Source organism: Coffea arabica, chromosome 6c, assembly GCF_036785885.1.
Source record: "Coffea arabica cultivar ET-39 chromosome 6c, Coffea Arabica ET-39 HiFi, whole genome shotgun sequence".
Taxonomy (NCBI): domain Eukaryota; kingdom Viridiplantae; phylum Streptophyta; class Magnoliopsida; order Gentianales; family Rubiaceae; genus Coffea; species Coffea arabica.
The window spans coordinates 62,378,317-62,405,216 of NC_092320.1; the positions used below are offsets into that span (position 1 = coordinate 62,378,317).

Genomic DNA, 26,900 nt, shown 5'->3' on the forward strand with positions numbered 1-26,900 from the left:
GTGGCGGTGGCGGCAGTGGCAAGGAAAGTTAAAAATTTTTTGAAAACATTCTAATAAAATTTAAAAATTTAAAAATATCCCAACAAATAATTATAATGACAAGTTTTTCTCATGTAGTGCTACAGTATCATTTTTAAAAAAGAATTAATCCATAAGGAGTAATAGATTTAAAGGATTGCCATCTAAAAGGTGGATCTCAAAGAAGTTAGATGAAGCACATAAAGCAACACATATCCATTTACGAAGAACCATTTCAATTTTCCAAAATCAATTGTTTGGACCAACAAAACAATTTTTCAAATTTAACACACTATTGTCTCTCTGCCAAATATTTTGACTAAAATTTTGCCTGAAGTAAGGGGTTAACTTCACTTGTACCCTTCGATTATACTTCACTTTGATCTTTAATCTTTAAAGTGGGACTAATTTAATCCTTGAAGTATAAATCTATCCAACTTAGTATCTGCTGAACATCATCTTGAAATAAAACATAGCCCATCAATTTCTTCTGCAAACTTGAACTTTACCATTGCCAACATCAGGTTCAAAATGCACCCAATGGAAGTCTTATATCCGTCATAAAAAAAAAAAAAAAATTTTTAACGTATGTTCTATAGCAGGATAGGCATTTAGAAGCTTTATGGTCTAAATACTCCAAGCTTGCATTTAACAAACTCCGTGGATGGCATCAAGGATTGTTATTTTTCCCTTTTTTGGGTATAAGAAAAATGCTTTCTGTGTCGAAGGATGATGGTCTAACTTCAAATTTGATGCAAGACAACACTGGCATCACAATTGGATCAGAATAATGTTAAATCAACTAAAACTTGAAAAGCCTCTCTTGCTTGAATTGACAATAAGCTTATCAGTTAATTCGACTGGTGAAATGGAAGCCAGAGTCATAAGGTGGCTTAAAGGATCGATATCCCGGCAAGTGGGAATTATCAGTATTTTGCAAGGCCATTGAATGGAAGGGGGTTACAGAAGGTGCTTGTTCTGCTGAAACCCGTGCTTCTGAAATCAGATGCCAGTTTTGCGATTCCAGTTGCGATGCTGGCTGTGGTATGCTGACACTTCCTTGCATAAGCTGCTCCAGAGAGGCAGATTCAGGCTCATGCAATGCCCAACTTGGAGTTGACAGAAGAGAGAGAGCACATGGCAAATTTTGCGATTCATTCAAGTGAGATTGAGCATGTCCAGGAGACACATCCACTCCTACAAGCATTCAACAGGCAATGAGGAGTCCAATCATGTATTAGAAGACACAAACAGCAACAGGTAAAATATACTCAGTACAAGAAGTTACTGTAGTTTGTTTTGTTTTGTTTTTCTAAATAATCTCAGTGATAGGATTATTCTCTGATGAAAAAGACAAGCCACTGAGCATACTTCTTTATTCAAGTCTGTTATGATTTTTGTTTGTTTTGGTTTTATGCCACATGAATAGCAAATTCTAGTAAATTGATGAAAATTGCGAGCTTCAATGAAGTGTAAACTTAAAAGGTTGTAAAATATCAGCCTGGAAGGGTTACAAGAAACTCCCTCACGGTAGAAGATGGATCATTCAAAGAAAGGGGAAAGATTCAACAGAAGCATTAATAGACTCCATGTAGATAACCGGGCTAGATGTACTGAAAAACGTGTAGAAAACAAGGGTAAACTGGACCTTTGGATTCAATCCCATCTGTGTAACAAAGCGTTCTTGGACCTAGGTGTCTGGGATTGGCTAAGCTGAGTTCAAAGTATGAGCTAACTTGTATGTTTCCAATGCTGCAATATTTCTGATGTTGCTTCTTTAACTGTGATACTCAATAAATTTGGCAATGCTTGCAACAGAAAAAAGTTTTCAATATGAGCTCTTCAATCAGATGCATAGAAAGGTAGATATGATGTTACTGTCTAAAAACTACGACTTCAATTGGTTTCGCAAAGGCGGTGGAACTCACCTTAAGTTTGCTTAAGTGAGTGTATTAATCAGAGTTCTTATGCATCTCTAGTTGGAAATAGGAGGAGACATTTTTTTCATCAGGTATTAAAGGAGCTGAGCTTTGAAAAGAACAAGGGCGGGGCAATCCTCGTCCAGGTCCTGGTGAGAAATGGCATTTGGAACCCCCATAAGAAAATATTGCTTCCTATCAACATTACCTGAAGCCCTGATCAGGGAATTTCCTGCATTTGCCATCTTCAAGCCGCTAGAACACTCCCATGTTCTATTTGATGATGAGGATGGCATCCTGCTCAACAGAAAACTCGGTGCTCTCCTTCCTGTGCAGGTCCAGAGTAAAGAGAATACAAGGCATTTCAAAATTTCATGTTTCAGTTTCAGTGGATGAAATGTTAGATAAGCAAATTACAATAATCAGAGCAGCAGAAAGCCAGCATGAAAAATCCTCAAGAGTTTGAGAAGTCACCATATAAAGAAGATGGAAGTCCCATTGAGCTTAGATGCATTGCATCTGGCTGTGGCCTGCGCCGCCTGGCATTGTGATCAGAGAGTCGCCTACGACAGCTTCTCTTTTTATCATCAAATTCCGATAAATTATGGAACCTTTAAAATTAGAAGCCAAATTATGCTGTTGACATCCTTAAAATTTGACCTAACAGTATCTAAAAGTTAAAAAAAAAAAAAAAACAACTGAATGAACAACACAAAAACATTGGTAGATAATATGAATGCAAGTAACTAACCTGCTGCACTGTTGGCAAAACCTTCGCTCGACCCCAGCCACAATGACCTTGGGGCTTTTGGAATGGCTTTCGCAGATTCTGTGGCGGCGATGATAATCTTTAGCTGCTGTAAGGTCAAGGTTGCATCCCTCCACTTGGCAGCGACTAGTTTGCATGCCTTGATGGGACGCTCTAGATCTCTTTCCACTATTGGAAGACAAACTGGAATTAGTTATAGAGCTCAGATGCTTGGAGTCCTTTGGCATTCCAAGTTTCAGGCCAACTACTGGTTGATCAAAGCCAAGAGAAGCTGCAGGTGCTGAATAACTTTCACCTTTCTCCACCCCGATGAAATCTTCTTCCTTTCTATTTTCATTAGGCCAAGAGTTAACTGTCCCAAAATAGTCTCTGTCTAGTTCAGTTGCCTTTCCACCGTCCATGGCAGAATCCTGCGAATGCATTGATGCGGGGTACTTTGTCAGTTCAAACTCCATCACAGAGCATGATTACCATATAAGTAGTCCATCTTCATCTTAGCAGAATATCCAAAAAAAAAGTTGCTGTCCTCGATTACCCGATCTTCATCAATTCAAGAAAGATTAGAACAGATTCAGCTCTTGATATCAGAGTGTGATGTGATGATTTCAGTTCCTTTTTGGCAGTGACACAGCGCTTGAACGGATGCAACCATAGAACATGGGCTTGCCTATAGGGAAAAGAGTGTCATGGGGCTATAAGGTAGTTATAATAACTGGATCAATTAGAGCTAGAGAAAGAACTGCCAAAAAAGAGAACTGATTCAACACAAGAAATTCCCTGGTTAAGGGGCAATTTTAAGTCGTCCTAGCAACAAAATGTAGGGTGGCTAAGGCTTAGGTAGTTGTGTTGGTGCTCCCTTCAGGAAAACATGCTAGTAGATAGATTGCTGCCAGGGCCTAGAGGAGACCCACTCACCTTAAACTCCAACCAAGGCAACAGAGACAGGTTAAAGAATCAAGCTAAACAACAGCGAGAGGGGTACCATACCACCTTTATAAATCGTCACTTTCGGTCCATTAGCCTTTTGGCAGTCCAAAATTTTTCTCTTGTAGCTAGCAGAATCAATCACCAAGTTTGGAATTGAATTCGTCAGGTTCCCATGTGGGTTCCTCCCTTTTTCCGTTTTGGTGAAGACAAAAAATGCTTAGCACATGCATTGGAAGACATGGTCCCTGAAGCATTCATACAAATTAATTCACAAAAAAGATTCACCATGCATCCCTATTTTTTTACTGTAATAAAGGAACAGTCGTATGTAAAAATTGACTTCACTCTGTGATTTCATCATCGTGTAAAATAAAAGGGTTGTTCTTTCTTGTGTAGCTTAATTGATTTTCTCCATACTGTATGTAACACTTTAGAATGTGAATACAACCCTTTGTTTTGCGCAAAGTCTAGAACTAGCCTAAAACTCTGACTTGCTTCAACTCTTGGAGTAGCTGCAGTCAAGAATTTCAACTTAATTCAAGGCTTATGATTTGCATATATGCAATCCAAAATGTTATCTGAAATTTAGCCTCCATGGCATCAATTGGGGTTCCTGACTTTTCTTCCATGAGCCGAGACAGGCAAGAAAATATCTTAGTTGCTGGTAGTGGTAGCAAGAAAGTTAGCCTAGAAGTATTCCTTGGCCAATGAACATTCTTACAAAGTCTAGCTGTCCAATCTCTCTCCAATAATTTCAGAGAAATCTTACTCCTTCATCTTTCTGCCAAATAGGAAACTCTGCTACACCCATTAATAAGCTCTCAATAAGGTTGGTGCAGGAGCATTAATCCCTGCAATTTCATTGTCAACTACTATATTGTGCAATCAATCAAAACTCTCTTTCTTCAATGTTGATGGGTGACCTCACCAATGTTCCAAGACTCACGACGCTTTTTTGAGGAAATCCAAAATGAATTCTACACAGTTGATGCAGGAACCAGTACAGCCACAAAAGCTGCGTGTGGCATTCAGCAAAGCGCAAGTCATTTTGAACTGTTGTGTTGTGCTTTTTATCGGATGCCAATTCAATCATTCACCAGTTGTGAAAGAAGCTCTTGGCCCTCGCAGTAAATGCTCTGAAAAGGGTTTAGCATTTTTCGTACAAAAACATGCTTAGAACTAATCCAGATTGTGAACGCTCCTCCTCCCCGTGGTCGTCTAAATCACACATAACCTATTACTATTGTGTAAATATCCGCACTAACAATTATTATTTTTTCTTACATTTATACGCTTTTCTGATATAAATTCGTGTTTTCTACAAATTTACTCTCGAAATCAATTTTAACAGGTGCCCAGAGGACGCTCAAGCGTTGAACAGACTCGTTTATCAATCTGGCGCACCTAACCTTTCCTATAAATATCTTTGGCATCATTGTCGTTTCATATTAGGTAGCATTTTGGAAACAACCAAAGATAGAATCAGAATTACTCGCCCAAATAGCATGTGAAGAATGCAAACTATAATAATGTTTCGTGTTTTATCACTTCATTGTGTGTCAAACTGTCATATCATATGGATTATGATGAACAAATTGCTTCTTGGAAGTGGTTGCAATAAAAGTAAATAACTGGACCGGACAAAAGCTGTAGATCCTCTTGTCTTTACTTATTTGGAAGCAATAATTCAATAGCAGCAGATTGTAGTTGCCGACGTAAATAACCAAAAACAGCAGTAACTAACTAGTAACTAGGACACAGTCACTTAAGAAACAGCTCTAAATTATGCACATCAATAATTCAACAATTGACAAAAGAAGGGTATTTTTCAGCACTGCCAAGTTGTACCCAAATGAGTAATCAAAAGTAAGCGCCAAATCTGTATTCCCTAATTGTGAGCACTCAAACTGGCGGATGCTGATTAATTTTCGACATTCCAAATTCGACACTATATATATTAGTACTCTGAGTTATCCATGATTAGAAAATTGTCAAATGTTATAACATCTAGCTTGCAACACCGTTTATGAAAATGTTAAGAAGGGAAAAAGGATCATTGATGTTCAAGGCTGATGATCTAGCCCCTTGACACAGATATTTGATGTCCTCACACAAATGTAATCTCACTTTTACACGAGTCCTTTTTCCTATTGAAAAGAATCAATGGCAGTTTCCAACGTCTTCCTCTTAACGATTCAAATCTCTAACGTACCGATTACCAGTAAATCGTTTTATCAACTAGATCACGATTTGTCGTCGTTTTTACTAAAATCTTGAAATTCTTATAATCTTTCCCAGGCTAAGAGACCATAGATTGATTCTATCATACCACCTATGGCTATAATCGAGCCAACTTGAAGGATGGTGCAATATCATGTAATTTGTGGGCATGATTTTGGTACAACATTATTGTAATCCGAATCCCATGCATTTTCCTCGTGGGAAAATCAAAATATATAGCTGCATCAGAATTTGATTGTCTTGTCTACAGCACAGACCGACAAGTACCTTTGTCACCACAAGTAATATCTACGTCGTTCTCATCCTCTGCTGAATTTAAAGATGTACATAGGAGCTACAGCTTGGGCAGACTCTTGGAATTGAAGCACCCAAATAGGTCCCCAGTGGCAATAGTTGGGTTTGATGTCAAGAATTACTCCCTAGAATTCAGTTGGACAAATTCCAACCACACTTTTCCTCACAACCTATGCAGAGCCAAAACTGTTGCAGTTTGAAGGACCATTCTCTCTACCACACCAATCAATGCGCGTATTCAACAAAAGCGGAGGCCGCTCTTTTCACTGGAGACTACATGCCAGAATTATTAAAAATAGAGCATGTCAAAGTCACATCAACAAGTATATATATATATATATATATAGGGCATGTCAAAGTCACATCACCAAGTTTATATATATATATATATATATATCGAATAAATCTTATACACGTCAATTGGCTGGATGGTCTTGATTTGTGAGCTCCACTTTAGATTGTGCTTTGCACCGGAATTTTTTGATTACCTCTGAGTGTTAATCTAACTTTGTTGTGTTGTTTCCAGTAATTTCGATTGTTGAAAAAAATAAATCTTATACACATTGATAGCATATACATTATTGCCGTTAAATCTATGACATATATATAATAGCTGAATTTTAAATTTAAATTTTACATAATTATTAATTATCCAATGCTGACCATGCATACATTGTCAGTGTAAGAAAAATTAATTCATATATATATATATATATGTGTGTGTGTGTGTGTATGTATTTATTTATGTATATAAAAGCCGACAAGCTGATATCTTTTCTTTTTTTTTTTTGGGCAAGGTAGTTAGGGGTGGGGCCGTGGGGATTTTAATTAGGGATGGCAACGGGGTAGAGTTGGGGCAGGGACCCCTCCCTCATCCCCCGCCCCGCTGCCTACAAACTCCCCCCGCCCCCGCCCCATCCCCCGTCCTTCGCTCCATCCCCCCGCCCTGTCCTCCCCCATCCCGTTTTCCCTGCGGGACTAATAAAAATTTGTTATATAATTTTATTATAGTTAAATTTTAGCAAATAATCAAGTACTAAAATATCAACACATCATCAAATTATTATTCATTGTAATTTTACAATTGAAACTTATAAAAATAATCAAACAAAACTTATTTGAATACAATCCAATATGATGAAATAAATATAACTAAAATAGTCAAGTTTTCACTATTGGTACAAATACAATCACTAATTTATTATTGTGCTTGTGCTTTTTTTAAGAAAAAAAATGTTATTGTATTAAGTGTAATTAGGGATTTAGTATAAATGTATTAGTAAATTTAGTATAACCAATTAATAATTTGTATTAGTACACATATATAATTATTAGTATAATTAATAATATCAATTATATTATATATACTAATAGACATCATATAATACATATAACTAATAATATTATTATCATAAGTTTGTAAGCAATTAAATTATATATTATCTATATAATTATATACCTATATATATTTTATATATTTATTTTTTTAAAGCTGGTGGCGGGGCGGGGGTACACACCCCCGCCCCAATCCCCTCCCAATTAAACCCCCGCGGGGCGGGTGCCCGCGGTTACCCGCTCCCATTGCCATCCCTAATTTTAATTGTGTGTACTTAGGCGTTTACTTGTACTTTTAGATATATTACTATTAAGGTGGCAAATTCGGTAAAATTTTCATAAACGGATTTCTTGCTTTTTTTCTAAGGATGACATATATATATATTCCCCGAAAACATTTTACTAGAATAAAAGGTGAGTTAAGAAACTTTGGAAAATGTGTGGATTTTAGATTGTGCACTCTTCATTGGAAGATTTTGCTTTGGAAGATTTACAGAAAAAGCATTTCCAGAATAAACTCCATGGTACAATGGCACGAGGATGGGCTTTAACCAAGTCGGCTGCGGCAACCAGAGCAACGCAAATTGGCAGCAAAAGAGATGCCCTTTTTCTGTTTCATTATTCAGCATTCAAACTTCTAATAGTTCTATCACCCCGCCAAGTACATAGATGCTTCTTGTCGTACAACTGCCTTTTCAACTGAATCTTCAAAGCAAATAAAAAATTCCCACGTTCTTGGAGAAATGTTTGCTCCAAAAACATTGGAAAAAAAGAAAGGCTTCATTGTTATTGAATTTATAGGAACGAAACTGGAAAGTCCAACCAAGGGTTGCTGGTCACTTTTCCTCGAACCCAAAGGCAACAATTCCGCCCAACTAAAGAATAAATCAGGAAGGAAGTACCCACCAGTGCCCGGTCTTTCTACATCTTTTACTGATTTTATTGATAGGGCTCATCATTGCACAATTGTGTAAGAAGATAACTGCTTTGCTTCTGGATTTGGGGCAGGGACGGTCCGTCTGAGTAGTTCACGGCCAAAATTTGGCCCAAAAAAAATTTTACGGTCCAAATTTCATCTTGTATCTCATTTTTAACAATATGTATAAGATCCACAAAATTTTGTTCTAAAATTACACGTTGTTGAAAGTAAGTTACACCATGTATAAATAGAGTTACGCCGTGTGCAAGATGCACACAGGTGCAACCGTTCTTGCCCCTGTCCCTTTGTTTCTCTTCTGTTGCACCTCTAGGCGCCTCTCAATGAAAGTATGCCTTCTGTAGGGGGTTAAAAAAAAAAACAAAAAATAACTCAGAAAAATTCATCAACCTTTCAATTAAAATCAACTATACTTGGTTCAGTTTTGAAAATTACTAGAAACAAATCGTATTAACCACCTTGTGATCCTAATTTTAGAGTTAAAAAACACATAACTGAGAAGGTAACTTGACGGCATAGATAACAAGAGCAATCCCTTTATTCTGTTAATTAAACCATATATTTTCTTTCCTCAGAAAGAAAAAACTTTTTAATTGAACAAAGATACAGCCAATTCCTAGCCTACCTAGTTTTTGGCTTCACCCCAGCTCGGACCACTAAATTTAGGCTTTACTTTGGGGCAATGCTTGTAGGTGAGCGGCCTTGTCTCACCCCAGCCCTATGATGTACTAGTATTCTGCGTGGCCGTTTCTCCCTCTACGTTTTTACTGAACTCCCAAAAGGAGAGGGTTGGAGTTGAATCTTGACAGACACAGAAATGGAAGAAAGTTGAACCCGAATTTGCATTTACTATGTCCCATTATCTAAAAATCATCCATCCAATTGTTAAGTTCATCGACGAAATGTAAAGGATGACATCGACAATTCAGTTGCAGGGAACACCCTACTGACCAGTGATAGTTGGAAGTGTGTCAGGACAACAGAATTGAGAGAGAGTTCCTACTGCAGCTTTGAACTCTTCCCACCAAGAGTTGAGCTGCTCTTGGGTGAATTCTCATGCTCAATAGCTAGCTAGACCAGTCATGGCTAAGCACAATTAAGCTGAATATGGAAGCGGTCTCATCACACACGGAAATATCCATCATATTCACTAGAAATGATAAACAGAATCATATCAGGAGACACAGAGTCGAGAGATTCAAAAATAGACACACAATTTGACAGGCCTTAAATTTCCATGAAAATATGTATAAAAGTACTTAGATTTGTTTAAAATCAGTAATCAGGATCTGATGAGGCATCTCGAAACCGTAATCATAACATTTGAACTTCATATTGAAATTAAATTATCAAGAATTTGGTCAGTCTGAAAAGGACAACAATTTACAACATTGGTGATAGCACTGAAAACTGAAAACCTTATCTTAGATTTTTCCCACCCTCCACTTAGTCCACACAACTATATAAGTCAAAATTTTGTAGCTAAAATCAGCCTGGAAATTACATAAAACAATCTGAAATCTGAAGTAGAGAAAGAACAGGAAAAAAGCACTCAATTATGAAAACCAACACCACATATCTGAGGGTATTATGCCTTAATGTCTTCTACCTCTGTTCCGCTTAGATGCAACCACAGTCCATCCATCTTCTGTTTCAGCTGGTTCCTGGGGTATAGACTCATCCACCATCATTTCTTCCCTATTCATGACAGAATGGGATTGTGGAACATCGACCACCATCTTTGACGAGCCATCATTTGGCCCATTACCATTATCACTGTCTTCATTATCATCACTATCGCTGTCGCTGCTGGCCTGTATCTAAGTAAAAAAACAGATGGGAATGAATCCAAATGGAAAGTGTACTGCAGATTCTCAATAGCTTCTTAAGGACTGAGATTTGAAATTCTTTAGTATAAGAAGAGTCTCAACTGCAGATTCTCAACAGCATGTTAAGGACTCTCCACTGCAGATTCTCAATAGGATCTTAAGGACTGACATTCAAAACTCTTAGCATATGAAGAGTCTCAACGCTGTTAAATACACTGGATAATTGTCATTGACAAAACATTTGTCAATCAGCTACAACATCATTACCTGTGTAACATGGGTGGCTGCTCCTGGTGGAGGATTAGTTGCCCTAAGCCTTTGTATGGAACTAAAATCACCTTTCAAACATTCTTCATGCATAAACATCAATTTTTCAGCTATCTGCTTAAAGCAATTCAGTGACAAAAAATAAAAAATAATGTTAAAAAGTGCCCACAAAAGTGGGAAACCATCAAGATAGAACAAACCATGTTACATCAGTAAATATGCAATTGATATCATAATCATAGCTGTCATCCAGAAAAAGAAGCATGGTTTCCAAATATTCATCCCCAAAAGAAAATTGTATCGGCCTTTTATGTGATTGGTCATAACTATAGTGATTTCGCTACTCGTATTTGTTTTTCCAATTAAAAGATGACTAATTCTAATTTAACCACCATATTTTGGTTCTAGTAACCTCCCTATATGAACTAGAGAGTATTTGTTCATTAGAGTTAGTGCTTCTGCTGATGTCAACAAATTCTTAAGAATGCAAAGTAATACAGAACAAAGTCCCATAATTCCAAAAGGAGAAGAAAACTCCCTTCAAATTTGATAAAATCTAAGGTGGGTGTGCAATTCAGCCGATCACCAAAAGTATCATTTACCCACAAGTTCAACATTGAGATAGACATTGCTGGCTCTAGCAATTCTTTCTGTCCCTTTATAGTAGAAAAAAAAGTTGGACATGATATGGTATAGATGCACAATGAAAATGAAACTTTTAAGCAATTATTTTTTTCAAGCCTGTTAAAGCAAAGGGGATGTTCAAACCATACTTAACCTTCACATCCTCTTTATTGCAAAGAGAAATTGAAACTTGAAAAGAATATAAAGCCAAAAAATCCACAATCATCACAAGCCCTAACACTGCATATCAGGTTTACCATTTTGAGAAAACCCTGGGTAATCAAGGGTTAGACAAGATAGGCTTTCTAAATTTCAGAATCCAGAGCCACTATAGTTCTGAGAGGAATTGCAGATGCTGATTGTCATCAAGCACATTTCGGACAAAAAACTTAGAATCCCCAAAATCAAGTCAAATGACCAAACAGATAGTATTCTGAATACCTAAAAAAATAGTTTAACATCTATCCTTGGCCTTGCTGCAATATTAAGGCCATGCATTATTATAACCAGAACAATATGGCAGGGATTGAAGGAAATCTTGATGGTGATCTAAATAATAGAAATCTCTTTCCCCTTGTTCTTGTCTATTTCAGTGCATATATCTTGAAACATACATTCTCTGTGTTCATATATCATGTTTCATAAGACAGTCACATGCAAAAGGAAAGAACACAAGTTACAAAATGCTTGCTTTACAAGATCCCAAAATTCCAGCTTTGCTGTTTAACTAATAAACTCAAAGCAAAAAGGTTGCAATTGTCTAAAAGAAGTATACTACAATCTACATCTCTGCATGTTAAATGAATATTGATTAGCATGCACAGCCAGCTTCCTTTCCCTGATTTACTAGCAAGGTGTGGGTTAGAAAATCATCCTTTTATCTCTCATCATTCCCTTCAAACCCCAACCTCCAGTAAAAGGCAAAATAAATTACAAATCCCAACTCCATTAATCAGCTTTTCCCTCCTGTCCTCCTGCTTCAAGAACATCTCTAGATATGTTTTAGTACAGAGCCTCCAGCACTCAGACTGGGAAAATTTTTGTTTTTCTTAAAAAGCGTCATTTATAAGTATCTCAAGCCCAAACCACCTGTCTGATCAGTCATCTAATAGTGGCAGCAACACTTATTCATGCAACTTCAAGCTTATATAGGAAAACAGAATTACACCGAATGATGACTAATAAGCGCAAGGAAACAATAAGACCACATCACTTCAACCCTTGACTTCAGCTTGAATCTAAAGGATCAAATCCTTTAGAGGAAACAATAAGGAGGATGCCAATTCTTAAAACCTATTCAATTGATAATATAATTGAATAAGTGCACTATTTTTTTTCCCTTAAGAAAGGAGGAAGGTACTAGGATAAAGAATACTCTCTTTCAACCTCGCGAAAAATTCTTAAGAGCGCTTCAAGCCTTGAGCCGTAGACTTGTTTAAAAAAATCTGACATGCCAAGGGTTAATATTAACTGAGTACTAAGATTGAACAGAGGCAATTATCTTGATTTGAGAAGCAGTAACTTCTCAACCGTTTACGCGAACTAAAATCATTGCAGTGCAATAAACAAAAGCTCAAATCGACAGGCATCAAACAGTTTAGCTGAACTGAGTACCTCCTCTATACTGCCATCGGCAATCTCAGTACCAAGAGATAGCATTGAATCATCAAGAAGATCCTCCACGTCATCCATATATACTCTCTCTGAACACCCGAATTTCCCAATAAAGTTAAAGAAAGAGGAAAAAACCGAAAAAATCAGAGAAAACTCAAGCAGACAGAAATAAACAACGGAAAAACGCAAGAATTTGCTGAATTCATTTTCAAAGAAGAAATTTAAAAAATTTAACCGAAACTGAAAACCTTTGGATCCAGCAAGAAGTGAAAAGAGGTCGAGTTCGAGTTGCTGGGACTTAAGACGAGACTGGGGGCCACCCCACTCGCTCTGAACGGCCATTTGAAGTGCTGTCCATCGAGAAAGCAGTAAATTGATGCCTTGTTGGAACTCAGCCGCCGCCTCCCCAGTCAGCTGGGGAGCAGCAGCCGCCGATGACTTGCCGGTGCCGGTGTTGCTTCGGTAATTGGAGTCCATTTTTCGGTTTAATTCCTAGTGAAACCCTAACCTCTGTTGCTTATTGTTTGGAGTCATTTTTCTTCTTTCCTTTTTGAAGAATGTTTTGGACTGCCCTTTAATTTTTCAAAACCCTTATGGTTCTGAATAAATAAATCCAAAATCATTCCAATGGTACCGTATTTTTCTAAATACAATAAAGTAAAAATATATAAATTTCAAAAAAATATGAACACTATCTAATTTTTATTTTCAAATAATAAAATTAATATTCAAGAAGTTGAATCCAATATTATTAACTCAAAAATTAACTATTATCGATCGTTTTGATTTATTTTTGAAACTTCAACTACATTATATACTAACAATCGAGGTGCTCTTAATGCATGTGCAATTCGATTGGAGGGAGATAGTTTTAGTTAAATAAGAATTGTATATCCGTTGTTGATAATAGTGATAAGAGTTAATATATAGTAATAGAAATAAGGATAAATTTGAAAATTCATAGAGTTTAACGGCTTACAAAGGCTTTATTATTGTAAAAATTTATAATTATATATACACGGATTTGGATAGAATTTAGTATAAATTTAAATTTGAATATGAATCATATAAAAAATTAGACCCTACCCAAACTCATAACTCTTAGATAAGAACTGATCCATTAACATGTCTGATCATACATCCTTTTTCTTATTCATCAAATAATCAAATTTACCATTAAAAGGGGGGGGGGGGGGGACGGGGGAAATTTCATATATTTATTCGTACCTTTTAATCCCTCAAGTTTGGAATGAAACATTTTAGAACCTCATGAAATTTAATTCGAGTATCAAATAGTTTTGTTTGGTTTTAAACTCTAAACACTCCTAAAGAGTCCCAGGTTGAATGTTATGGTGTTTAAATTCGAATTAATTTTTCCTAAAACTCTAGCAATTCGGTACGTTTATTGGTTGATTGAGTTCAAACAATTTTCATTAAACTAATTTGATTTATCTTTCACGTAGGTTCCAAGTCTTACGCTTTATCAAAAAATGCTCAAAGAATCAAATAATAAGAGTTAATTCTTGGTTGGGCTTGGTTGAGTTAATTGATTACTCAATAATATTTTGTTTGGATAGGGTATTATTTGAAATATTATTTGGAATAATTACTGTAGCACTTTTTGTGATGTGATGTATGTGAGATAAAAAGGTGATTGGTAATATAAAAAGGTGCGTTGAAAAATGTGTTTATAATGCAAGCAAAATATTATCTGAGATAAGTTTTGTATCCAAACACTCATTTTTAGTTGTTTTCCGAAATTTTTCCTTTTGAAAAAGTAACCATTTTCAAATTTCAGTGCATATTTTGCTAAGTGATCATTTTAGTGTCAAAGACTCTTTACAAATGTGTGAATTTACATATTTGGAAAGGGCTTCTTCTCGTAGCTTCAAGACTTCGCCAGTAGGCATCTTTCTTGCTAGTACTTTTGTCTGTTACATGAGAGCCTATGCAATAAAACTCAACAGCCAAGTAGCTAATTTGCTGAAGAAGAAGAAGAGAGGTGGAGAATATGTCGACTGAAAATGGATGTGCTGAGCCAAAACTGGTCACTGGAGATGCCGGTTACGTCCTTGAAGACGTGCCCCACTTGTCCGACTACATTCCTGACCTTCTGGTACGTAAAACTTCATGATTCTGCAAATGGAAAACCATTATTTGTACAATTATTTTTCAAGAATTCTATACCTTCTGGTACGTGAAACTTTCCTTTTTTGTGTTCTTGGTGTTGGTTTCAGACTTATCCTAATCCATTGCAAAACCATCATGCTTATTCAGTTGTTAAGTAAGTGTTTTAACTGCCCGCGACCATGCTATTTTTCTTGGTTTTTCATTGGTGTATGGAATTGATGTTGCAAAACATTTTGTTAATGTGGATGACAGCGTTACAAAAAAGGTAATGGTACTCATTTTGATTGAGATTATCTTCCTGATGAAAGCGGAAAATTATTTTCCTGATCATTTTGTTCTTATGTTTTTTCCTAATTCATCTACTTGTGCTTGTGATTGTAGATTGTTGTAGGCAGAAGTAGCCCAAGAGGGACTCATTTTCGGCGTGCTGGACCTCGTCAGAAGGTTTCTTTTTTTGGTTCCTTCTTCAATTTTCTTTCAAGAATAAGATTCATCATTTTGCTAACAATGTTGAACCAATTATATTATGAAAGCTAAATTGGCTTGAATTTTCCTCAGGTTTGTTTTGAATCTGATGAAGTTCTTGCATGCATCGTGACTTGTGGAGGTCTCTGCCCGGGTTTAAACACAGTGATCAGGGAGTTAGTCTGCGGCTTACATGACATGTATGGCGTCAATAGCATTCTTGGAATAGAGGTAAATAAGTGTTCAATCAATGTTGACAGGACAGATATTTCCGCAACTGATTTTTCCTTTGTAGCAGTTCGTGTTGGAGGGGAAGGACTAGGCTTCTTTTGTTTTTTCCTACTTCGTTTTGGTTCAATCCCACTGGAGGATGTTGAATGCCTGGAATGTGACTTAGTATGAATGTTCTTTTGTGATCACAGGATGGATACAAGGGATTCTATTCTCGGAATACTATCCCTTTAAGACCAAAAGTTGTGAATGATATTCACAGACGGGGCGGTACCATTCTTGGGACATCAAGAGGGGGCCATAATACATCAAAAATAGTAGACAGTATTCAGGATCGAGGAATTAATCAGGTATGGAGACTTGCCTTTCAATTCTCTTTTTTGATTTTTGTGGTTCCTTTTGAATTATGGCTTCTGAGAAGCAGAAAGCATGTTTAGAACTCAATACTTGATTTTAGAACTTCTAACTTTGCGGTGAAGATTTTCCTGTTTATATTTGTGCTCAAGATGTATGACACCGAGTGTATCAGGTTTACATTATTGGAGGAGATGGTACTCATAAAGGAGCTGCAATGATCTTCGAGGTGATCCAGTTTCTCGCTTTTATTGGCTTTGGCTGTGTGATGCAATGCTTCAGATACTCTCAGGCTGGAAGAGTTGTTTGTTAACCTGGATTATTTGCAGGAAATCAGAAGGCGCGGCCTCAAAGTTGCTGTTGTTGGAATACCCAAGACCATTGACAATGACATACCGGTACTGCAATACATTCTCGTCCCCTCTTCTGATACAATTGCGCTTTTGAGCTAAAAGGTTTACAAACGAAGTTCTTAGATCTTAAGCTTTACCTAATTCAGGTTATAGACAAATCCTTCGGTTTTGACACTGCTGTTGAGGAAGCTCAACGAGCCATCAATGCAGCTCATGTTGAAGGTGAAAGCATTGAGAATGGTATCGGTGTTGTCAAACTAATGGGACGTGATAGTGGTAAGTCTTCAACTCGGTAATTACAGCTTATAGTGTCTTCCAACTCCATAGGAACCATCCCTTCAATTGAACCATTGCTCTTTATGTGGCTGTCAAAAGTGACAACAATATCAGTGAACTTTTGAGGCAATGGTTGTTTCACCCCTGTAGGTTTTATTGCAATGTATGCAACTCTTGCGAGCCGAGATGTGGACTGCTGTTTGATTCCAGAGTCACCCTTTTTTCTGGAAGGACATGGTGGACTCTTTGAACATATAAAAAACAGACTCAAAGAAAATGGGCACATGGTTCTCGTGATTGCCGAAGGAGCTGGGCAGGATCTTCTCAGAGAAAGCATGCATGTTGTGGATAAGAAGGATGCTTCTGGAAACAAGCAGCTCCAAGATGTCGGCTTCTGGATATCTCAGAAGATCAAGGTTATTGTTGTTCAAGTCTTTGCTATAATCATCCTACTATAATGTGCTCTTTGTTTGTGGGCTATTTTAGCAATAGGAGGATATAGTCATCCTTCTCAGAAAGTTTACTGCTTCTAGGAGGATATAGTCACAGTCTTCACAATAACACAGATGCTTCAGCATATGTACTTGATTGACTGTATTACTACTAGGCAAGTGCCTCATGCAATTTTTGTTGCAAGTATAGATAATTGAATTTTCTATTACAGTTAAATGCATATTGGGATTATTCTGCTCTGTGATCTCAAACTGGTATGTTACCCAAGTATGATTGATCGTTCATGGCAGATCCTACATATATGATCCGTGCCATTCCAGGCAATGCATCAGACAATATCTACTGCACACTTCTAGCTCACAGCGCGATTCATGGCTCAATGGCAGGTTTCACAGGGTTTACAGTAGGGCCTGTTTAATGCAAGACATGCTTACATACCCTTTTATGTGAGTTTGGTGTTTAGAGTCTTACTTTTCTTGTAGTCTTTCTGCTAGTTTCTTGATCCTAAATGTACAAAAATAAGCTAATTCTTCTGTTGGCAATAATTCGATATATGTAACAGATTTGTGTCACTGTATGGTGTTAATGGTTTCGACTGACCATTTTGCAGCGCATAATAGAGAGACAGAATAAGGTGGTAATAACAGACCGGATGTGGGCAAGGCTCCTATCTTCAACCAACCAACCAACCAAGTTTTTTGGACGCGAAAGATGTTGCTGAATCGAAGAAAGAAAAACCGCCATCATCGCAGTTGTTAAGTGATGATGATGGTGAAAATTTGCATAGAGAAAATCATTCAGGAAAATCTTCTTATTTCTTGTGAAGAAGGGTTTGAAGGGGAGAATTCCTGTAGCAAAGAGAATGTGTCAGAAGGGAAGTCATCCAATAAAGAGAATGAGAAAGGTCATCTGGATAACAGGCTGACAGCAAAACTTGACAGTAGCTAGAAATGTGGATATCTATTTGTAGTTTTCTGTGTTCATGTCTGATTTTCAGTTAATTGCTGTTAACCCATGCGTATTTCGGGTTATCACTTTCTATCTTTAACTTTTCAGATTGCATGTTTGTCGTTTTTACTGTAAAAGTTACTGTGGTTATAAATTTTAGGACATAGCAAATAGGATTAATATTTCCTACACTGACAATGTATATATTGTCAGCATTGAATGAATAACAACTATGCAAAATTGAAATTTAAAATTCAATTTTTGCATGTATGTCATAGATTCAACAGTAATAGTGTATACATTGTCAGTATCAAGCGAAGGAAAAACGTTCATAAAAACATGAGGGAATACAAAGGTGGTGTTTTTTAGATGTTGGTAAATCCTGCATCCCTGAGCCAGGTAGAGACCCCCTTTTAGGTTTGGTACACTATTCTTGAACACTTTTTAACTGGAAGCGGATACTGACTGCAATTTACCAAACATCAGGGACCTCATACATCCTCAGCACCAAGATTCAACATCATCCTTGAACCAAATCCAGCCTCAAAAAGACCACACAGCCTCAATCAACCTCTTTCTTTCCATTCTAAATGCAACCCTCAGAGAAGCTCATTTTCCTTGCCAATCAGAACACAGATCAGAGATGGTATCATTGACATTAAACTCACCATTACTGTACTTTAGATCCCTCTCCTCCGACACACGCCATGCTGGCATCTTGTTTGATCACTGAAACCAGACACTGTGGCCTGTGGCCATGCCCAGAGTGAAATTCCACTTTTGGAAAAATCCACTTTTCGTCTCTAAATTTTGCGTTAGGAACACATTTTGTCCCCAAATTTTTAGATGCACCACATTTAGTACATGAATTAATTATTTTTTGCCATATTTAATCCAAAAACGGTAAATTGCTTAATTTAGATGGAGAAAGTCATGTGTTTGGCACGTGACCGTTAAGTAAAAACAATTTCTCAGTCAAAATCAACAACTATGTCAGTCTTCTCCATCCAAATTGAATATTTTACCGTTTTTGGGCTAAATGTGGTCCAAAATAATTAATTCATGTACTAAATGTGATGCGTCTAAAAATTTGAGGACGAAATGTGTCCCTTAATTCAAAGTTTAAGGATGAAAAGTGGATTTTTCCCTTCCACTTTTCAAGTCCTTGATGTATTTTCCTTTCCTTTCTCTATTGAAAGCTTGTGAAAATCTAAGTACCCTATAGGCATGCAATTAAAAATGATAATGATGATTCTTTCATCATAACAGGATGCACTCCATCACTCATCACAATTTACAACAACTCTTGACCATGGTATGGAATTATATGTCTGGTATCTGGTTTGTAGCCCCCCAATGAAAAGAATGTTACTTTACACCTAAACCAGACAAAAAATTGGTTGCTCTGTTGTGGTACAACTTACAATGCTGAAAAGCCTCTATATTGAAACAAATACAACATGTATCCACCAAGCATCGGAAAAAATAATAGTCCTAAGTGCTGTAACTTGTGGCTACTTCTGACAGAGAGACGTAGAAAAGAAAGAATCATCTCTAATGCCTCTCCATTTCTCTGAAAATATTTGCTACCCTTGGGGATAACCTTGGCAAAAACTTGAATAACTGGAAAAAAAAAAAAAAGGATCAAAGCATCAGAAACACCTTGGCTAAGGAGTCAAAAGGGGGGAAAAAATCAAAGCATGAGAAGCGCCTAGGCTAAGAAGTCAAAAAAGGACAAAGACAACAAACAAATTGTTTGCCCCCTTCCCCCCCCCCCCCCCCCCCCCCCCCTCTCTTCCAGCATAAAGAAGGTTGCCAAAATCTGTATACCTGGGCTTTGTGTTTGGTTTTAACAGTTTTGGAGGTTGGATCATTATAGTAACTTTCCTTTTCCAGCTAAAATGATGTTACACTCATAAAAGTTATGCTTTTCAAGCTACCATGTTACCCCCACCCAAAAGGAAACAGGAAAGGCAATGCAGACTTCAGTACAAGATGAAGAGCATGATCCAATTAGTGAGATCATTTGTTGAGAACAGAATTGTTTAAAAAAAAAAAGCTCTCTGTAGGTACATAGCTTGAACTGTGAAATATGTAATCATATTGTCAAGTAAATCAAAATGCAGAAAAAGGAAAAGAAAAACATGATCAGGCAGAAATCACAAACACATATGGTAAAATGTTTTCCCAACATACAAAAAATTCCATAGATCATATGTTTTAGATAGAAAACGTACCCAGAGCTTCACGCAAGCATCAATAATAACTGGAACTAAACAGACAAAAATGGTAATGGCAGCCTCATCAACCTCAAGACCATAATGCTCAACTATTATCTCACATACAGTCTGCCAACCAGACTCTGAATGATACCTGCAGAGTCAGAAGAGCGAAGCAAGAGCATTAGTAGTTAATAGAATTTTTGTTGCTCAATAAACAAGTCAAATCATATCAAAAGTGCACTAAACATCTAAGATGGTTTTCTTTTTTTTTTTGGAAAATTCTAAGATGGGGTTATTATCCTATCTGAGATAACTAGCCTAAATTCAGCATGTGATCCAACTATGGCGGGACCAACTTCAATGAGAAATCACCACATCAAAATTGAATAATTAATACATTAGAAAACAGAGAATAAAAAATGTTACCCTAGAAATATATCAGTGACAAGTATAATTAGGAAAGCCTTCCCCGTGTCTGTAACATTGTTTAGCATCTTGTAGCCAGTAAATTTCAGCAGAGCTACCTGCAGAAGCAGGCAAAAGTTGGCAAGATGATTGAAAGCGTTCAGTATAATATGGCAAGATGATCGAAAGAGTTCAGTATAATATGCTAATCTTCATATATGGATGCCGCAAGCAGAAAAAGCACAAAATCAAATTATCCTACGGCCTTCCTGACATTAAGTACCCAAACAAGGTCACATCATCCAATTCCATCCATTTTATGTTAGCATTCCATTAATAAAACACGACTTTACACATCATATGTCCATCAAAACATGTTTCTCCATGAAACTATATGAATGTTCTATTGAAAATAAAGTACTGGAAGCAGAAAACTGGAATTACATTATATAGTTGCTCCTATAGTTGTATAAATATAGTTCTATAAATAAACAAACTAAGTCTCTGAAAAGAATAGAAGCCATATATAGTGAAACTAGAGTTGCTAGGAAAAAGGCCTGAAAGAGAAAACAGAAATTCTTAGTGGCTCTAAGGGCAAGAACGTTTAAACATCAAAATATTAGGTGCATAATCACTTGAAAATTGTGAAGCAAGAATGTCCTCAGATTTTTTGTTTTCTTTTGGGCCATGCAGTCATGGTAAGTGGGAAGCTTACTTATTAAACAAAAAAGTGCAAGTATGTTGACTTTTATTTTCAGAATGAAGTTCCTAGGAAATAAAAGAGATGGAAAGGAAGGGAAGCTTTAAGTGCAAAATCACACTAAGTTGTTAATAACATGAAATGGAATTATTAAAATAGGTATTTGAGTATAAAACTCATAGAAAACGATGAGTACTCACTTGACTCTGATTGAAGTACAAAAGAATGAACAATGATACTCCAAAAACAATATCAGACCATATATTGGCAAATGCTCTACGATTCTCTAGCCTCCGCTGATCTCGTAACTCTAACCTGTTACATCACACAAAACATGAAAAGACATTAAATCTCTTAATATGATGTCCTAACTACTATCTATTAACATTTAATTACTGTTACGTGTGAGTTCAAGGTAGAGGTACGTATAATTTGAGTGAACAAATTAAAACTATTTGCAGCTTTCTGTAGTGCAACAATGAGTACTAGTCCAACAACTATGATGCAGTTTTTCCAACAGTGAACAGCAACATGAGATGACCAACAGCAAATGTGGCAGACTAGTTCAAGTTTTAAGTATAGTTCTAATTGACAGCTACAGCCTTGATTAGAGTATGAGAACCCTTTAAACCCATAAAAGCATGAAATTGTTAACTCACCATTAAAAAACAAGAAAATAGTACAGCTGTAACTTTTATTGGTGAACAAATTTCGATCAGATTCTCAACAATTGAAGTCCGTGTTGTGAGATTGATAAACTTTTTTTTTATGTAACTAGACAATTTGGTTTCAATGAAATTGCTAACTACAATGTAGATAACTCTATAAATGAGCCTTGCAATCAATGAATTACTTCATGATTAAAGAAAATCTACAGAAACTATCTCCACATCATTTCTCTGTATATTAAGAGACAAAGAGTAAGTGGGATTTGTATAGTATAGTAGCCAATAACAAGGTAATTACTGTCAATAAACTGCATCATGCACACTCATCTCTGTGGACATCCAATGTTAACTGGCTCCATTTAATTACATGAAATTAATCAGATCATTCCTAAATCAGTGTTATATTAACAGTTTGATTTTCTACTCTTGCAGCATGATTCAAGGCCCGTTAATCGAATGTAATGTGCAGGACAGCCATTAAATCCAAATTCTAACTCATTCAAAAGGTAGAAAGTTGGGAGGAGAAAATCAGAGGGAAATCATAATCGCTCCAATGCCTTGTAGGAGTCTCATCTAGAGAGGGAATTAAATGGAATCCTACCATTTTTTATGCAAATGCTGCAAGGCATTTGTGAAAAATTGTGAGAAGCTGGATTATATAAGCATAGTTTCCTACTTTTTCCTTTTTAGTTCCCTAGGTCTATGTATTTAGGTAATCTCAAGTAAATATTCTGAAAAATCAACCAAAGCTAGACACTGGCATTGTGAGGAGTAACTATATCATGAATACAGCAGGAAGCACTTTTTGTTGTTCAAACATCTCCTGTAACAATTTGGAGAAAGCCACATATTATCTCCAATAGAGTTTTGTAAAGTTGAGACAATCTAAGCTTTTCATTCAATCTTCTCTATACAACCAAACTTCCACTCTTAAGATCCAAATGTTTTCTGTCCCGCTACATAAATTAATTTGTCAACTTAATATCAGAATGACTGAATAAAATCTAAAGCAACAAAATTAACACCACAAATCAGTCTTACGCCTTATGGTGTAATTCCGTCCACAGCTCCTCTTCAGAGAGAGGTGGCGATTTACCAATCTCTACCTCAAGCCTATACCGGGCTTTCTCCAGCTTTATCTCCTGGACCATTTCAAGCTTCTGACTTCTTCTCACATCAAGCATCTGTGCTGCTAATGGTACTGTCTTGACATATCTATTGAAGACATGAAAGTCAATTAATCAGAATTTCTTATTTGCATTCACATTTGCTGCAAGGCACAATTTGAAACACACTTGCATCCTAAGTTCATGGTATCACATGATGACGAAGCCATTGATGATGTTGCTGATAGTTTGATGCAGGAAACGAAGAGGAATTAATGAAAAACTCTGAGGACAGGTCTATCATGTTTTGTAGGTGACAAGATTAAATGAAAATTATGAAATACAAGATACATTCAGAAATGAATAGCTAAAGTTTATCTCTTTGAAGGACAACCAACATCTTAATCAGAAAATTCCAAACTAAAGATGTGCAAATGTTTTCTTAATCAGAAAATTCAAAACTAAAGGCACTTCTAACATGTAGGCATGTCAAGATATAAGCTTCCAAGTAATTCTAACGTGCAAATGCTTTCTTGGAAATTATGAGAATTTTGAAGGTAAGACACATTGTCTAACGTGCCTTGCTTCTTGTAGCTCATGGAACAGTTTTAGAAATCCCTGGTTGATAAATTTTCATCTCAAATCTAAATATACTCCTTAATTAGAACCTGTAAAGTTTTATCTTCTTTTGATTAGGTAGTGATTTCCTGTTAGAAAATCTTTAGTTACCATTCTGGCTCTAGTAAGTTTTAAAATACAGGTGAATTGTGCTCAACTTCTCGTGACTACAAGGTGAGTTTTGCTTTTGAGAGGAAAAGAAAAGAAAGCCAATGGTGCTCCTGCTAGGATGTTCAGCTAATGAATGACGTTCTACCATTTTCACTTCTTCTTAGAATTCTAGTAGCTGAGTAGAGGTAAAAAAAAAAATATGGCTGGCAAGCTACAAATAACTAAGACTCTTAGAGTACGCTTTCAATCTGGTAACTGATTAAGAGTTTCTATAGGGAGTTGGACTACTTTTCTGCTAAAAGATTACTAGCCAATGGGAGTAATTGATTTCTGACAGAAAAGTAGTACCATTCCAGCAATGATTCTGGAAAAATAATAAATATCCAAATCTGGAAGGACCAAAAAGGATGATACTGAATTTCTAACACAATTCTGTTCTTCACGCTTAAGATCAAAAGTCAAAGCAACTTATTCTAGCATCTAGTTGGAACCTCTGCCAAAAATTCTCATTAATGTATCTTCCATTTTCTCTCAAGTTTCTATATTCCCTGCCATTTCTTTAAGATGCTCACTACGACCAACTAATGCAATTTCATGCAAACCAAGGCAATCATCAACACTGATAAAAAATTGCTGGTACATTAATAAAATAGTTGCAACTTTGTTCCTTAAATCCCTAAAACCAAACTCGCTCATCTAATTTTGTAAGAGTGGTGAAAGCCAACTTAATTAACCTATTCACAAAATTATCAGGTCAAGCCTGATCATTAACAGCCTACTCACCAGACTGGATATGATAAGAAATGACATAAAGCTTCAAAATTTTCATCAGTGTTGTGCAGTACTCATCCAAGCCGCATATCCTACCTGAAAGTGTGTCCCTGAACCACCCATATCAGAAAATGTACAAGACCTAGAATGGACAAGACCCAGGTTGACATCAAAAGAAAAGCATGGTTAATGTCCAGCTACTTCAGTGTATCTACTTCTCCATCAAAATGAGCTAAGAGAAGAAACTATTGTTCAGTTACAAGAAACTAGAATTAACTTTTAAGAAGTCCTGATTTCTGCAACAGTCACTTTTGAGCTGAATTGATGAAGAGTATTTGTGATTGCAATTAGCATTTGCAGATTGAATCATAAAGGCGCTAATTTGTGATGAAATCATAAAAATCTCAAAAAAAGGAAAAAATGATTTCTCTTGGTCGATGTGCCTATGTAAATAATACACAAACAACTCAATAATGCAATTCGTATTAATGCTAACCTGTCCAGAAACGGCACAAGGACAAAGTCGTGAACCAAAAAGTCTAAAGCGCATGGAATTATTATCAATACTGCCAAAAATTTAGCCTGAAAAAAATAAGGAAGTAAAGGGAACTCAGCAAGTAACATAATTAAGAGGCAAATATCGATACCACAAGCAGATCTAACAAGGTCAATATATTCAAGAAATTGCAAAGGTGATTACAACATATGAAAACAAAAATTGCCGGGGTAAAATAGATCTGAGTCTTCAACCATGAATCTAAAAAAGCTAAGGCAGAAGACCTACTCAGAATATATTCTAAATAAATCTCTTAATTAAGCTTAGCACAAGTAGTGGAATCAACTTTTATCAAATTCTTATTGGAATCAAACGAATCAAAAGTTAAATGCACTCACTGAATTGAATGATGCATAACGAAAAACACGATCCTCATATAGTATTTCATCATCTTCCCTGCCAAAGATCGCATCCCTTGCTGACTTCACCAAACCTCCCCTAGGTATCATCTGAACAGGGTCTTCCCTAGCCTCCTCTACAGATTTTCCAACTGCACCATTCGAGCTATGAATCCACGACGTGCCATTGCCATTATCATTTGTTTCATCTGCAAGCCAGTCCTCCCACCTCCTATTCTCCTCATTCCTAATATCCTCCTGTGCTTCCCTCAACTCAATAATCGCCTCAGCTCTCCTTTTCCAAGCCTCAAACTTCTCATTATCTGATAACTCCTCATCCCCTGAATCTTCTGATTCCAACGAATCTTCAAGCATATCATCATCCTTTAGACCAAGCCAATTCCCATCATCGTCCAAAAAGAACCTCTGCCACCAACTCCTCCTTTTAAAATGCTTTTTCTTGGCTCTTGGCACCAACCCACAAAATCTTTTCCTCCCAAAGCTCAACTGAACCAAACCACTTTTCAGACAACGTGAATAATTCAAGGAACTTTTATTGGCATTTCCCTCAAAAAAGACCAAGTTATCACATAACACCATTGAAGTGCTCATTAATAACATGTATGAAATAAGCCCACATTTTTCGACCTCATACAGGAACAAAGTTGCAATCTTGCTCAAAGAAATTCACCAAGAAGGCAAAGGAAACCATGGAATCAATCAGAAATTTAGAACCCACAAATGCATTATCATAACTTTAACAAACTTGAAATCTATCTTATCTTCGAGACTACTATGAATTGAACAAGCATACTCCCTAAGAAACAGACTAGATAATGAAAACTGTGACACAGTTATCCAAAATATTTATCTAAATTGGACCAAACCCACAAAAGTGAGGAGACTGGATCACTGAAGTGGACTGCTCGCTGGTTTCAGGGGGTTGATGGTCCAACCATCTTTAGGCAGACAGAGAGGATAACGGTTTTTGGTCTAATTTTTTTGGTTTAGATGAACCTGTGTTTGGCCGTTTGACAGTTTTACCCTCCAGTACAATAGTATTCAACCATTCAAGTAGGGAAATCTAGGGGAATGTAGGTAATTCGACGGAGCAGTCTATTTTTCTCCACTCTAATTCTTGAAGGGTCCATCTTTGATAATGCAGTGATTGGTTCCTTTGTTTTCTTGTTTTATTTGACAGATATTCAAAACTTTTTGTTAAAATATTGATGTAGTCACAAGTTATCTTTTTTCCTTTTGAAATCTGATTAAATCTATAGAATGGATTAGTGGGTATACCAGTAATTTTAACCAACAGATAACGGAAGAGAATTCTAGTAGATGAGAAAGTATGTGAAAAAGAAAGTTCATTGATATTAGTACGCGCCCATTTGTATTTTCTTCTTTTTATTATTTTTGAA

The 26,900-nt window shown here is 36.5% G+C and overlaps 3 protein-coding genes and 1 pseudogene across 6 annotated transcripts; 1 reads left to right on the top strand and 3 right to left on the bottom strand.

Annotated features, from left to right (window-relative positions):
• Nucleotides 1-821: 821 nt before the first annotated feature.
• Nucleotides 822-3,393, bottom strand: LOC113692082 (squamosa promoter-binding-like protein 11). The gene is made up of 4 exons (XM_027210427.2): nt 2,689-3,393; nt 2,412-2,548; nt 2,146-2,265; nt 822-1,215 (listed from the first exon to the last, which is right to left on the bottom strand). The coding sequence occupies exons 1-4, from the start codon at nt 3,159-3,161 to the stop codon at nt 866-868; spliced, it is 1,080 nt and encodes a 359-aa protein (XP_027066228.1). The 5' UTR covers nt 3,162-3,393; the 3' UTR covers nt 822-865.
• Nucleotides 3,394-8,559: 5,166 nt separating this feature from the next.
• LOC113692792 (uncharacterized) lies at nt 8,560-13,380 on the bottom strand. 4 transcript variants are annotated; one of them, XM_027211360.2, is made up of 6 exons: nt 13,023-13,380; nt 12,775-12,863; nt 10,537-10,650; nt 10,050-10,254; nt 9,392-9,590; nt 8,560-8,778 (listed from the first exon to the last, which is right to left on the bottom strand). In XM_027211360.2, exons 1-5 carry the CDS (start codon nt 13,249-13,251, stop codon nt 9,508-9,510), a joined length of 720 nt encoding a protein of 239 aa, XP_027067161.1. In that variant the 5' UTR covers nt 13,252-13,380; the 3' UTR covers nt 8,560-8,778; nt 9,392-9,507. The 4 variants fall into 4 exon arrangements, with proteins under 4 accessions (XP_027067161.1, XP_027067160.1, XP_027067162.1 ...); XM_027211359.2 differs by having other exon boundaries at nt 10,050-10,260; nt 13,023-13,378; XM_027211361.2 differs by lacking the exon at nt 9,392-9,590 and having other exon boundaries at nt 10,050-10,260; nt 13,023-13,377.
• Nucleotides 13,381-14,633: 1,253 nt separating this feature from the next.
• On the top strand, nt 14,634-18,242 carry LOC113692791 (ATP-dependent 6-phosphofructokinase 6-like; annotated as a pseudogene).
• Nucleotides 18,243-19,217: 975 nt separating this feature from the next.
• On the bottom strand, nt 19,218-26,609 carry LOC113692790 (protein DAY-LENGTH-DEPENDENT DELAYED-GREENING 1, chloroplastic-like). The gene is made up of 7 exons (XM_027211355.2): nt 25,480-26,609; nt 25,082-25,167; nt 23,021-23,194; nt 21,512-21,626; nt 20,633-20,730; nt 20,222-20,357; nt 19,218-19,607 (listed from the first exon to the last, which is right to left on the bottom strand). The coding sequence occupies exons 1-7, from the start codon at nt 26,098-26,100 to the stop codon at nt 19,539-19,541; spliced, it is 1,299 nt and encodes a 432-aa protein (XP_027067156.1). The 5' UTR covers nt 26,101-26,609; the 3' UTR covers nt 19,218-19,538.
• Nucleotides 26,610-26,900: the final 291 nt, after the last annotated feature.